Raw genomic sequence first — 13,814 nt, forward strand, 5'->3', positions numbered from 1 at the left:
AGGAAAAGGAGAGGGAAGAGAAGGAAAGGGAGAGGAGGTGGGAGGAGGAAGAGGGGAGGAGAAAAAAGGAGAGGAAGAAAGAAACCTAGCAGAAGGATAAAGAGAAAGAGAGGGAGGAGGAAGAGGGGAGAAGGAAAAGGAAGGGGGGAGGAGGAAGAGGAGGAGGACAAGAAGAAAAGGAGAGGGGAAGGGGAAAAGAAGGGGGAGGAGAAGGAAAGGGAAAGGGGGGAGGAAGAGGAAAAGGAGGAGGAAAGGGGGAGGAGAAAAAGGAAAGGAGAGGGAGAAGAAGGAATCAGAGTAGAAGGAGAAAGAGGAGCGGGAGGAGGAGGAAGAAAAACAGGAGGAAGCGAAAGAGAAAAAGTGGGGGAGGAGAAGAAGGAAACAGAAGAGAGGAGGAGGAGGAGGAGGTAGTCCAGGGCAACTATCACTTTCCAGTAGTGTGCCTGTCACCGTTGGTTCTAATGGAGAAAAAGAAGGAAGTAGCAGCAGGCAGCTATTTCTCCAGCAGAGTGGTCAGTTGAATAGAAGACACTGATATCTAGAAAAGGACAACAGGGGAACGTATTTTTTTCTGAAATCATCACCTTTGTCTGCTGCAAGAAGAAACCACTTGGCCCATGGTACGGTGACTGCTAGCAGGTTCCATGCTATTTTTCTGAAGCATCCTTTCTTTGATGCTCGGGATTTTTCTCAGTAAGTCTATCATTCTCCTAGAGAACCGATAGTCCCATCAGGAGGATGTGGTCAAGAAGGAAAATTAAGGCCAGATCAATCAATGACTAATTATGGCAGAGGTTTCCAAACTTGGCAACTTTAAAACTTGTGGACTTCAACTCCCAGAATTCTCCAGCCAGCCTAGGCTGGCTGGAGAATTCTGGGAGTTGAAGTCCACAAGTCTTAAAGACCCACCAGAGATTCTGGAGCCAGCTTGGGCTACTGGTGGCTAACGTGGACCCGGAGGGAAAGGATGGGCAGGAATCCATCAGTTGCTGCCCTGGAATTACCCCACATAAACAATGTAAGAGCAACAATTTTGCTCATCCAAATAGGATACTGTAGTATTGACAACACAATATTAAGCGCAATGTGAGGACCGGTGGAAAGTATATTAACTTGGCTTCAAGGAAGATCCCAAGAGGGGCTTTAATTTCAGCGGATCAAGTGCAAGAATGAATCACAGACTTCCATTTTGAGTCCAAGCCAAAATCCAATGCTCCCATTTCCAACATTAGTTGGAAATTACAAATATATTGGAAATTAGAGTTAGTTTGGTCCGATGTCTAAGGCTCCAATCCAGGTTAGAAACTAGGAGGTGATGAGTTCTAGTCCTGTCTTAGACATGATTGCCGGCTGGGTACCTTTGGGCCAATCACTAAGAGATGGTGAGTTCTGCTCCCACCTAGTTGGACCATAAGGCTGAGCACCAAAGAATGGAGGCCTTTGAACTCTGGTGCTGGAGAAGACTCCTACGAGTCCCTTGGACTGCAAGGCGATCAAACCGATCAGTCCCAGAGGAGATCAACCCTGACTGCTCTTTAGAAGGCCAGATCCTGAAGTTGAAACTCAAAGACTTTGGCCACCTAATGAGAAGGAAGGACTCCCTGGAGAAGAGGCTCATGCTGGGAACGATTGAGGGCAATAGAAGAAGAAGGGGACGGCAGAGAATGAGGTGGCTGGAGGGAGTCACTGAAGCAGTCGCCGTGAGCTTAAATGGACTCCAGAAGATGGTAGAGGACAGGAAGGCCTGGAGGAACGTTGTCCATGGGGTCGCGATGGGTTGGACAAGACTTCGCAACTACAAGAAGTCCCACCTTAGGAACAAAACCAAGCTGAGTAACTGTACCATCGTTTTCTCTCAACCCAATTCATCTCAAAGGACTGTTGTGGGGAAAATTGAAGGTTATTTTCACCACCTTGAGTTATTTATAAAAATAATAACGGTGGGATGTAAAGAAATAAAAAACAAACATACATCGTTACTAGCTGAATCATCAGGGGGAAACCTGTAGAAAAGGAAATTTGTTTCCAGATCACATATGCTTTCCTTATCATAAGCAGAGCCTTGGGGAGAAAATTGGAAATGAGGCACAGTTGCCTCAAACACGCTTATGTTTGCATGTTTGTGAACAAACCAAGCCACAGAAAAACAACTGGAGTTAAAAATGGTTTTTCCTTCGCTTTCAGAGTTTGATTCCAAAATGGAAGAGAATCATTTAGGCTACAACCCATGTGTGGCTCAAGCAATCTTTATTTTGTGTTTATTATTTTTTAAACCATTTTAAAAGTTTTTTTTTTAATACAGGTAACTTAAATGAGGTGATAAAACAAGTCTATGCGTTTTCCCCTTGCGCCCCCCCAAACATTCTTTCAAATCACACATACAGGAGGACCTTTATTTATTTATTTTTAAATAATGCTTCTGAGATTCATTTTTGCTGTTACCTAAACGTTCAGCGTGGGGTGAAAGAAAGCTAATCCCCCGAGGTGACAAATGGAAAAAAAAATGGATGAATTAGGGAGGGGCAGGAAGTAAGGATAATATACACTCACACACCATACAAAAAAGTAGTACATTTAAATACACACTTTAAAAAAAAACATTTTAAAAACCTTTTTAAAAAAATCCCGCTACAGCATCACATACAAAGGAAATTTCACATCTAGGGGAAAGAAAAGAGGAAGTGTAATGACACAATTTGACCAGAGGGGGCGTGGTTGCCCACTTCCCTTAGTTGGCAAGAAAGTTCCAGAAAGGGATGCAAATTTTGGGTGGCCTGAGGACGGGGAAGGTGAAGAGTTGGGCACTTGTCTTAAAATACAAGCAAAACATGAGATGAAGGGGTTACCCTGGATTTTTGCTAAACACAAGGTTGGGGCGACCAACAGAGAGAAATATAAATGGAGTCATTTGGAAGTTACAACTACAAAGGAGAGGCGGCCATATCTTCAATCTGACTTCTAAGCATGAAATGCTGCCAAATCGTACCCAAACTCCAATGCAAAGTTTGCCCCGCTCTTAGAAGACCCTATTCCTCCCCCCCCTACCCCAAGTTGAGTGGTGAACTGAAAACCAAGTTTAATCAAACTTTTTATAAATTTCTTAGCTAGCCAGAAGAGTTGACTAGTGTCTAATCACAAATCTCCATAGTTAACAGATGGAGGAAAACGAGAAGTTAACGGACACAGAACGGCACATAGTTTGAACAGGCAAGATATATTTCCACTGAGCTACAAAAAGTTTTGTGCATTTTTCCCCCTCAAAAAGGGGAAAACTGAGAATATTCCCAGCTTCAACCTCTCAAGGACTTTTCTTTTGAGAATGCCTCTTGGTCTCAGCCACGCTTTAAGGCACCAAACCACTGAAAAAGTTTATTTCAAGAGCAGGTGCAAATTTGGCACAAACTAAAGAGAAGACACGAGAGGGAAGATAATGGAGTAACTGATAGGAAAACTTTTTTTTTTTTTAAATGGCATTTGCTTCAGAGATTTATCCTGGTTTGGGTTATCCTTTTTTTAAAAGGGAGTGGGGAATTAACCTTGGGTACTTAGTAGTGTTACAGGCTGAGGATGAAGCTAGCTAGCTATGGATGGAGATGCGTGTCTTTTTTCTACTGTACCACAACATCTCTCCGATTACCTGAACTATGGAAAAGGTTTGCCTAAAGAGATGGGAAATGGCGGATAATCAAGAGAAAAATGATAAAATGAAACAGAACCTTGCCTTTTATTTTTTTCCCCCCAGTTGTGGCTTTCCCGTGTTTTAATGTCTGCAAAATCCACTTGAACAACCTAATGAAAACTCAAAATGAAACAGAAGGCTGAAGGAGAGAGAGACACTTTCCAACTTTTTACCTTTTTAAGTGGCAAAAATATGCGTTGGAAAGTGAATTCTCATCTTTCTCTTCAGCCTAGATGGATGGATGGATGGACCAAAAATGGCTTAGAAGTTTAAAGGAAGGGGCAATGGAAAACTTGTACTAGCTTCATCCCTGATCAGTTGTGAAAAACGCAATCCAGCATCTCAAGAAGGGTAAGTGAGTCAGGAATTGCCTACTTGCTCTTAGAGAGACAAAGTTATTGTAGCCTTCTCTTCTCATAAATCTAAGTTTACTGTAGGTTGGGGAACCTAGAAAGAAATTCATGGGAAATGTAGTCGTCAAAAATGATTTGTCAAAAGATCCAGCTATGAGTCACTGTTACAACCTCTGGCCTCATTTTCAGGGACAGCTGTGATTTTTTTTATTATTTATAAACATGTGTTTATATTCACATGGACCCTCCTTGTTAGGTTTTCATAGAGATTTCAAAATTTCAAAAGCTGGATCTATGCATGATCCCAAGTTATTCTCCACACAGTTTTTTCCTTGAAACTCAAAACATCTCACACATACACAAACACACACATATCCACAAACGTACTTGTGGTTGCTAGGTCTGCAAAGAAGAATGAGAACTAATTTCTACTGCTTTATGAAAAACTACTGGCTCAGATCATTGTCAATCAGCAACTAAAAAACCCAACATCCTAGCATTTAAATTTCCAGAGATTACTTTTGCGTCCCTTAATTAAAACAACACATAAACCCATTTTTTTTAAGTGGATGAGAACAAGGACTTGGTCTCTGTAACCAGAGGGTGTAGTTTGGGCTTCTGTGTGTACATGCCGTGGCAAAATGGCCTCTGAGCATGGACAGAAAGCCTGGCTCTTCTCATGGAGGACATGGGAGGCAGGATCAAAGATTGCAGGCCATTTTGTAGGGGCTAAAAAGAGGCGCTGAAAACCCTCTCAGCAGCTACCCAACGTGGATGAGGTAAACCCAAAAGGGGACCAGGTGAGAATTCTGCCACAGGGAGAACCAAGGGATGAATTTTGTGTGCAGTTGGGCAAAAACAGAATTAGCACAAACTTTTTTTTTTTTTTAAAAACCACCTTTCTAGCTGTCCAATGGTAGGTTTTAAATCTTACTCCCCGCCAGCCTAGCTCGTAACATACTTCGTTGGTTCTTTAAAACAAAGCAAAAAAAAACCAGGCGAGATCAGATCCCCTCTTACATTTAATGCACAGAAAAAAAAAACCCTGCAGTATCTTGCATTCATGTTGTACAACGTGAAGAGAGGAAGCCCTCAAACAGAAGGCATACAGTATTCCTTTACCCTGGGTCCCCCACTCCATATTCCCTCTCACTCCTCCATCGATTGAGAACACACAACTCCCCCAAATTTGGGGGGGTCTCGTTCTCCCAGGTTTATTCTCCTTGGAAGTGAGTAGGGGAGAGCAGTGGGGTCTTAAGGGGAGATTGGACAAGTCAAGAATAACTCAGAAATGCTACATATCCAGGAAGGGAAAGAGACACACACAGATAGACATGCACGCACCCACCCACACACACACACACACCCCAAGCATACACCCTCATTTTTCTTTTTTTCTTTTCTTTTTTGACCCACCCACCCTCCGTTGGGGCCCTCCCTTAAGTCTGAAGAATGCACAGCGCTTCCCGTTACACAAAAGTCACCCAAATAAAAAATAATAATTATTTTTTTCTTTTTAAAAAAAGGAGGAAGCGTTCAGAGACAACCCTGCCTCCAGTTTCAAACGCACACACACACCCCTTTGTCAATGCTTGGGTGGGGGAGGAAGCAGCTTTTCAGCCCACGCAAACTGTTGGTGGGTTCGCCTCTTCCGCTTTGGCCCTCCGATCCCCAGTGATAAAATAAAATTAGGAAGCCAGGAGGTTAAAGTCTTCGTCTCTCTCTCTCTCTCTTTCTCTTTCCGTTCAAATCGATGATCGGGTTCGGCTTTTCCCTCTACACGTTTTTTTTTTTTTCCTAAGGCAGCCATTGAAGATTCTTCTCTCTGAAATCAAAGCCAGCCCCCCCCCCCCACCCACCCAAAAGTGTGTTTGCCATTTTGCTTTCCGAATTTTGTCTCTCATTTGCCTGCTTTGCCCGCCCCCCCCAAGCTGTTTCAGTTCTTAAAATAAAAGCAGAACAGTGTTTTTTTTGTTGTTGTTGTTGTTGAAAATAGAAAATACTGTTCCAAGGCTGGGCTGATCCATTTCGGTGCAGCTGAAGACGAGGTCCACTCAACGCAATCCACATCAAGCCAGTCTTGTGTTAGAATCAAGCACCCAAAAACTTTGCTCTCACGGACCCCAAAAATGTATTATTATTATTATTATTAATAATAATTATTACTAAATGGTCTTTCAGTTCTTTTTTTTTTTCCCAACGCTCCCTTGCGCCCCACCCTGCCCACCCGAAAAGATGCCATTTCCCCCTACCCAAGGTTTATTATTTTTTATGCTACGACAAATTCGGATTTCATGTCCGCTTTGACTTCGGGTTTCCAAACTGAATCTTCGAAGTCCAGATCAAGGCTGCCTTCGCTGGAAACGCTGCTGTTGCTGCTGGTGCGGCTGGACTTTCGATTGGGCAGCCAGTGGTAAGGAGCTCGGGCGTCCCGCCTCGCCTTCCGGCGCAGCCTTTTTTGCTGCATCAAAAGCTGCAGGCGTTCCACTTTGCAACGGGTGGCGCGGTTCTCCGTCTGCCGCAAGCGGTCACCTAAAAGCAGGAGGACACAGAGAAACGAAGGCTGTTAAAGGAAGAGTTGAGATGAAATCCGGTTGCTCACTCACTGTTCTTTTCACCTTGTACCCACAGGACTGACAAAAAAATAATAATTATTGACTACACTTAGTCCTTGACTTACAACCATTTGTTTATAGTGTCCCTTCAAAATTACAACGGCACTTCTTTGACTTATGACTTGATTCATACTTACGACCATCATAACAGGGCCACACTATTAGAATTTGGGTACTGGGCAACCAGTCTGTATTTCTGAGAGTTGAAACATCCTGGGGTTGTGGTGTAGGTGTGTGTGTGTGTGTGTGTGTGAGACATGATCACCGTTTGCGACCTTCCCAGCCGGCTTCTGACAAAGTTAATGAGGGAAGCTGGATTTGTTTAATGACGGTGTGATTCATTTAACAGCTGTGGCAAAAGAAGTTGTTAAAAAAATCGGAGGTGGCTCACTTAAGAATTGCTTTGCTTAGCAATGTGGTTCTAACTGTGTTTATAAGTTGAGGACTTCCTACATGTGTCATCAACGTAGTGTCAGCTCCTAGCTAGACCTGATCCGGGGTGACTTGTTCCCAGCGTTGCCTTTCTGGTGCCTCAATGGTGCATTCCCCCAGGCCGGACCAAGTTCATTCACCACGTGGTTCACATCAGAAAGTAAAATAAGGCCACAAAATATTCTTGATTTCAGTCATCCTCTCTCATTGCCCAAGGAATAGAAACCACCCACAGGAAAAAAAAAATATTTTTTTTCTTCCTGTACTCCAGGTGTCTTCCAGGTGTCCTTTGGAGGGGAGAAGATATGAAATACTTCTCTTGTCAGTTCTAAACTTTTGTTCTCACATCAACCCAGCCACGTAGGTTAGCTGTTGGCCTGATCTTCCAGTAAACATCACTTTGACGCACTGATGATGCTACCTAATTTGGCTAATGAAATGAGAGCACCAAGGACTCCTCATTTCAACCCTGAGCTCCAAATATTCTTTTTTTTTATTGAAAAGCTCACTTTTCCTAACTGTCCTGATCCCAGATACGACTCAAAGGCGAGCAGACGAACGATGCGGTTTAGAAAGGTTGCAAAACTTCAAAAGGCTACACCTTGTGTCAATGGCCTGCGAGGCAGGGTGAAGAGATGCTGCCTAGGGGGGTGGTCAAATAAGAGAGGGTTTAGCGCGCCGCTGTATCATTTTAGGGCAGAGAAAGAAACTCGGAAAGGTTAGTTTTTCAGGTTGTAAAGGAGACGGAGGGAAAATTGTACTTTCAGATGTGCAAAGATTCTGTTAATGATTCAATAAAAGAGAATTAGCTTATCCTGGTCGTATTTTCTGTCTGGTCTTCCTTGAGAATTCTTCCCCTATCCACACTGCCTTGCCCTGTATGCAGGCAGCTATTTAAAATTGCTGGAGGAAAGAAGCGGTTAGCTACATTGCTTAAGCTTGGGACTTGTCTACCCAGTGCAAAAGCACTCAGTGGAACTCCTTGCCACAAGACACAGGAATAATCCTAGTTTAGTAAGGCTGATCTCCAGGGAAGAAGCCCACAGCTAACCCATGTGGAGTGTAGCAACAGCTAAATAAATAACAAGCAAAATAAATAAAAAGTACAAAACGCCCTTCCTCTAACTACTTGTTGTCCTCTTCTTACAACCATTCGTTTAGTGACCATTCAAAGTTACAAGGGCACTGAAGAAAGTGACTTATAGCTAGTCCTCACACTTATGACCACAGTCGCATGATCAAAATTCGTTTTCTCCTTCCAACAACAATTGGGGAAATTAGATCTGCTTAACCACTGTGTAATTCACTTAACAACTGCAGTGATTTGCTTAACCACCTTGGCCAAAAAAAAAAAAAAAAAGGACATCAAATTGGGCGTGACTCATTAGTAACAGAAATTCTGGCTCCAATGGTGATTGTAAGTTGAGGAGACTCCATGCATCAACTGCTGGAGGAGAGTTACAAAAATTGAATTTTTTTTTTTTGCTTTTGGCTCCCGTCCTTGCCAGCTTCACAAGCCGATCTTGGCTGGCCGCTTCCCCTCCTGGATATCCTGGATAACTAAATTAAAACCAGGCCGCTTTCTTCCCCAGGGCCTGGTCTGTCATGTGAGATTCCCCTCCCAGGCAACTCAAAAGGCCCATTAGGCCTTTCAGCCACTGGAGGGGCTTTATTTGGGTCACTGTCTCCATAGCAACAGAGTCAGGATGCTGAAACAGCAGGTAAACAATGGTGCTAGACATTCATTCCGACCCTTTCCCAGGTTTAGATGGCTTCGCTCTTTTAAAGAAAACCAAAGTCACTCCAACTCCTGGCTTCTGAGACGAGAGCATGCTTTTGGGAAGGAATATTCCTCCTCTTCTTCTTCTTCGTCGCCTCGCTTCAGCAGCCCGTGGGTGGGTGAACAATTGAACGCTTACACAAAGGAGACAGAAAAAAAGTGGAGCCCACTCAAACAACACTTGGACATGGACTTTTCTTTCCCAGGGTCTCCTGTGTCAATATATAATTTTTGAAAGTGGGAGTTAAGGCAGAAAGGAGGAGGTTTTGCTCAAACGCTGAAACCAGAAATAAGAGGCCACTGCTCCTTATTCTGCCATTATAAGTAGCCTTCGACAGGAGTTTGTTTAGTGGCCATTCAAAGTTACAACAGCACTTAAAAAAAAGGTGATTTATGGCTTTTTCTTTTTTTACATTTTAAGACCAGGGGTTCCCAACCTTGGCAACTTTAAGACTTGTGGACTTCAACTCCCAGAGTTCCTCAGCCAGCCATTTTGCGGCCCTCCATGTGACCGATTTTCCCCACCTGTTTTGAATCAGCCCTTAAGCAAACACATGGGTTATAAAGTGAAGGCCACAGTTGTTAAGCAAACTCAATGGACATTTTTGGGGGGTGGGAAATTGAAATTAAATACCCGGTTTCTGGGAGGGGGGGTGTCTTAAATCGAGGTCACATGACTGCGAGCCAATGCAAATGGCCGTAAATAGACTGAAGCAGGGGTCTCCAACCTTGGCAACTTTAAGACTTGTGGACTTCAACTCCCAGAATTCCTCAGCCAGCTTTGCTGGCTGAGGAATTCTGGGAGTTGAAGTCCACAAGTCTTAAAGTTGCCAAGGTTGGAGACCTCGGCTTAAGACCATGGCAGCGACCTCATGGTCATGTGATCAAAATTCAGACACTTGGCAACTGACTCATAGTTATGACGGTTGCGGTGTCATGTGATCCACCTTTTGTGACCTTCTGGCAAGCAAAGTCAACGGGGAAGGCAGATTCACTCCACAACCTTGTGGCTATCTTTAACAACCGCAAGGATTCACTTAACAACTGTGGCACGAAAGGCCGCAAAATGGGGTGAAACTCACCACAGACATTTTGGAATCAATCGTGGTTGTTAAGTCAAGGGCTACCTGAATTTAAACCTCAGTGTTGCTTAAAAGCCGAAACCTGAAGCCACAGAGCACCCTTCTTTTTTTTTTTTTTATTCTGCCCTTATTTAAAACCTTGCTTTGTCTCCCCAGAGGGACAGTGAGAAAGTAAGGTCAGAATAGGCCATTTGTGACGGGCCCTGGAATCAGGACAAAGGAGGAAAACACGCATGTGAGGACGGCCACGTTTATGCCAGCTTTGGAAGGCCTGAAAAGTAGCCAAGCGTATTAAGAATTAACTAGCGGATCGCATGCCCTAAAGCGTAGAAAAGGGCATTTTTAATCTGCACTGGTGACAGGCAGGACAGAAGCTGGAGGCGGCATTTATTTTGGAGGAATTCACCCAAAGAGACCACAAAGTGTGCAAACGCCCCCAGGGAGAAAAAAACTTGACTTGGTGGACAGGCTGAGGAAAATAGTGGGATGGGGGTGGAAGAGAAGAGGGGATTCATTCTCTCCATTGACATTTTAATTCAGGGGTCGGGGAAACGATGGCTCTTTCATGACTTGTGGACTTCAAGTCCCAGAATTCCTGAGCCAGTTACGCTATGCTATGCCAGCTCAGGGATTCTGGGGATTGAAGTCTATAAGTCATAAAGGGGCCATCGTTCCCCACACCTCTGCTTTCATTGGATCACTTTTTTTTTTCCTCCCCCAAGAAACTCTAGGACTAGATCTCTAGTTTCCTTTGGCCTCTGCCACAAGCCTGCAAGGTAGACCAGGATGAGATTCTGCCAGAACTCAAGGTCCCACCGTTTTATGGTGGACAGGAGGATTTAAATTGGGATCCCCTCAGTCTTAATCTGGCCCTGTCGTATAGTGTTCCCAAAATGGGCTTCTGCTAGGGGAGTGGACTTCAACTCCCAGAATTCTCAGCCGTGACCCATCTGACTGGAGGATTCTGGGAGCTGGAGCCCAAGCACCTGAGTGGTTAGGTTGGGAAACGCTGTCACATCCCCAGGAATTGGGAAACTGAGACAATGCTACCAGTCCTTTTGCTTTGCAAAATTCGTACAAAATAGAGTAACAGCAGCAACAGCAATATTCAAATGTCTAGATTGCAAGTGCCCCAAACTACGATTCCCATCATGCTTTTGAACACGAAAGTAGGGCCCCTACGCACATGTAAGCCAACAACCCTCAAATCCGATCGATCAGTTGAACTTAACTGAATTCAATTCAAATCTTTATTATAGCCGAAGATCAGGGTAAAGTTGAGCCAATGGTTAGAAACCATCCCTACCCCCAAAAGATTAAAAAACCAGCATAATCTGGGAAACAAATTCATCAGTGGAACTACTTGCCTCTAGAAGTTGTGGGTGCTCCAACCCTGGAGGTTTTTAAGAAGAGATTGGACAGCCATTTGTCTGAAATGGGATAGGATTTCCTAGTACAGCAGGGGGTTAGACTAGAAGATCTCCAAGCTCCCTTCCAATTCTGATATTCTGAGAGAAACGGACTCTTTTCCCGACTTGAAATAACCCTGACCGGCTCAGATTCTCAGAACTGCTACAAAACCTTCCCACCAGTCATCCTGCAGATACAGCCCTCCCTTCCCCCCAAATCAACCTCCCACCATTGGGCCAGGCCCTTCTCTTTGCCAAATCTCTTTGTACAGCCATTCCAAACATTTTTACCCTCTGTCCTCTCAAGGAAGCAGAAAAGCATTCCAAGGCCTTTGCACACCACTGAGGGCAATCATCTCTTTTCTGAGAAGACCATTCCCCCCTTCCCTCAGTGCGCAAAACAAATGGATGACCACACAGATAACGCACCGATTCGTGTGTTATTCCTTTGCCTGTTCCTTCAATCTCACCTCTGCCTATTGCAGGATTTGGGTACCGATCCAAAGATCCTCTCTGTTGCGTTTCTCTAACTCATCTCACCAGAGGCCTAACGTAACAACTGCATCCCTTAGCGGCGGAAGATCTGGTCCCAATTGGGTCGAGGGCCACACATAGTTTATTGAAGCAGAACTGGGGAATGTCTGGCAATTGGGGGAAGGGGGGGGGGGGGAGAAAGCCTGTGGATTTGGGGTTCCCCAAAGCCTCCGTATTGCTGCAATGCAGAGGTCCCCAAACTTGGCAACTTTAAGACTTGTGGACTTCAACTCCCAGAGGTCTGTCTCCATCTCACACCTCCTGGAAAGGAAAATGAATCCTTGAGAAGAGAGCTAGGTGGAAGGCCTGAGTTTGCCTGGGGAAAAAATTAAATGCCGGAAGGGACGAAAATCGGCTATATTTGAGGGAGGGAGGAAATAAATCACGTTTGGATGTCAACCAGTTATAGGGTCACTGTCTCCTTCCTTACCAAGTAAATATCTAACTGGGAAATGTTAACTTTCCCCCTTTTGAAAGCAACCCAGGCTGATGATTGGCAGTCAACCCCCTTTCTTTTTGGCAATCAAAATATTTTCAGAATGGCTGAAGGGCACCGCACTCTGCCTATGCTCAGAGAGGGCCTCTTCCGCACACTTACTTTACTGGTATGGATGGGCAGCACTCCCATCTATACCAGTAAACGAGGCAAAAGAAGGTGGAAGGGTTGTGGTGTTTTTTTTTAAAGAACAAGAAAGGGGTCCTTTGTGTCCTCAATTTGCGCCTATGAAAAATGCGATTTGCCCCAGGGACTGACCCTTCCCTCTCCCGCCCAATAGAATGAAGGGAGCGGGAATAGAGCTCTTCCCTACCCCCACCCCCACCCCAAAACTGGTTCTGCATCTCTCCCACTTAAGCTGTAGACAACTGCCCAAACAGTGTGTGTGTGTGTGTTACAAAGTGCTCACTCAATGCTGCATTTGTGATTTCAAAACCTCCCTTCTCTAGTTTCTCCTTTGCTTCTTTCCATCTCTTCCCCATTCATTCTGGGGCCCTTTGTTTGGGGAAGAGAAAAATAGTGTGTGTGTGTGTGTGTACACGTACCAATGCTGTGGGAGTGGTGGGGGAACAGATAGGAACCAGAGACCAAGCAGCATTCGAGATGCCAGGGCAGAAACAGCAGAGGAAGCATGCAACGCAACCGCACTTCCTTTGCAATACGCCCATTTAAAAACGTGGCTCCCCCTCCCAACCGTTGGCTTTTGGGGTTTCAGGCAGGTGGTATCCGCTGGCCCTCATCACCTGGGCCATCTCCCTCGTTGAGTTTTGCTTTTTTTTAAAAAAAATAAAATAAAATAAACTTGCTGTGCCAAGGAGCGTGCCTCGGTGGTTGCCAATCTCCCAGGCGTTGGGGGGAGTGACGTTCTAACTCAGCCGATGTGCGTGTGTGCGCCTTTGGTGCATGAGAAGGGAAGGGGGGAGGGAAAGAAAGGAAGGCTGTGAATTGCCAGAAAACGGGGAGGGAGGGAGGGAAGAAGAGGCCAGTTTCCCTGGGGCAGCCTTGAAAAGCAGACGGCCTCCTCCGTGGCAGCCTTCGTAGGTTGGAATGACCCCGCCACGGGAACGGCAGAGCCGAGAAAGAGACGACACTAAGCCAGGTTCTGACGCAAGCAAGCAAGCAAGCCAGCAAGCGCGTTCGCCAGCTCCAGCTGGTTGCTCAAGCAGGGAGGAGGTTGGGAGGGGATCTCAAGATCTCTCCCTTGGCTTGACAAAGGGTGAGCCAGACCAGATAGCCTTGGAAACCGGCTGAGTGTTGCAACATCCAGCACAAGGCCAGTTTCATGTGGGCAAGGGAAGGCGCACTGTGGGTTTCCCACCCAACCCCTTCTCGCTATGGAAGGAGGAGAGAGCGAGTCCATTTCCCAATTCTCTTGAGTCCAGGCACAATGCAGGTAGTCCTTGAGTTACAATCACAATTGGGACCAGAATTTCC

At 45.1% G+C, this 13,814-nt stretch overlaps 1 protein-coding gene and 1 long non-coding RNA gene across 4 annotated transcripts in view; one reads left to right on the forward strand and one right to left on the reverse strand.

Annotated features, from left to right (window-relative positions):
- LOC148128384 (uncharacterized) overlaps nucleotides 1–13,814 on the forward strand; it is a 604,018-nt gene that overhangs the window by 107,873 nt on the left and 482,331 nt on the right. The window lies entirely within an intron of this gene.
- The window catches only part of MIDN (midnolin), a 50,553-nt gene continuing 38,969 nt past the window's right edge, over nucleotides 2,231–13,814 (reverse strand). For all 3 annotated transcript variants that reach the window (XM_026699091.2, XM_026699092.2, XM_026699090.2), the window contains exon 8: nucleotides 2,231–6,564. In XM_026699091.2, coding sequence (XP_026554876.2) covers nucleotides 6,302–6,564 — 263 coding nt within the window. In that variant the 3' untranslated portion in view covers nucleotides 2,231–6,301. The remainder of the gene's footprint in view (nucleotides 6,565–13,814) is intronic.

This window comes from Pseudonaja textilis, chromosome 1, assembly GCF_049901715.1.
Source record: "Pseudonaja textilis isolate UNSWEBS1 chromosome 1, rPseTex1.2, whole genome shotgun sequence".
Taxonomy (NCBI): domain Eukaryota; kingdom Metazoa; phylum Chordata; class Lepidosauria; order Squamata; family Elapidae; genus Pseudonaja; species Pseudonaja textilis.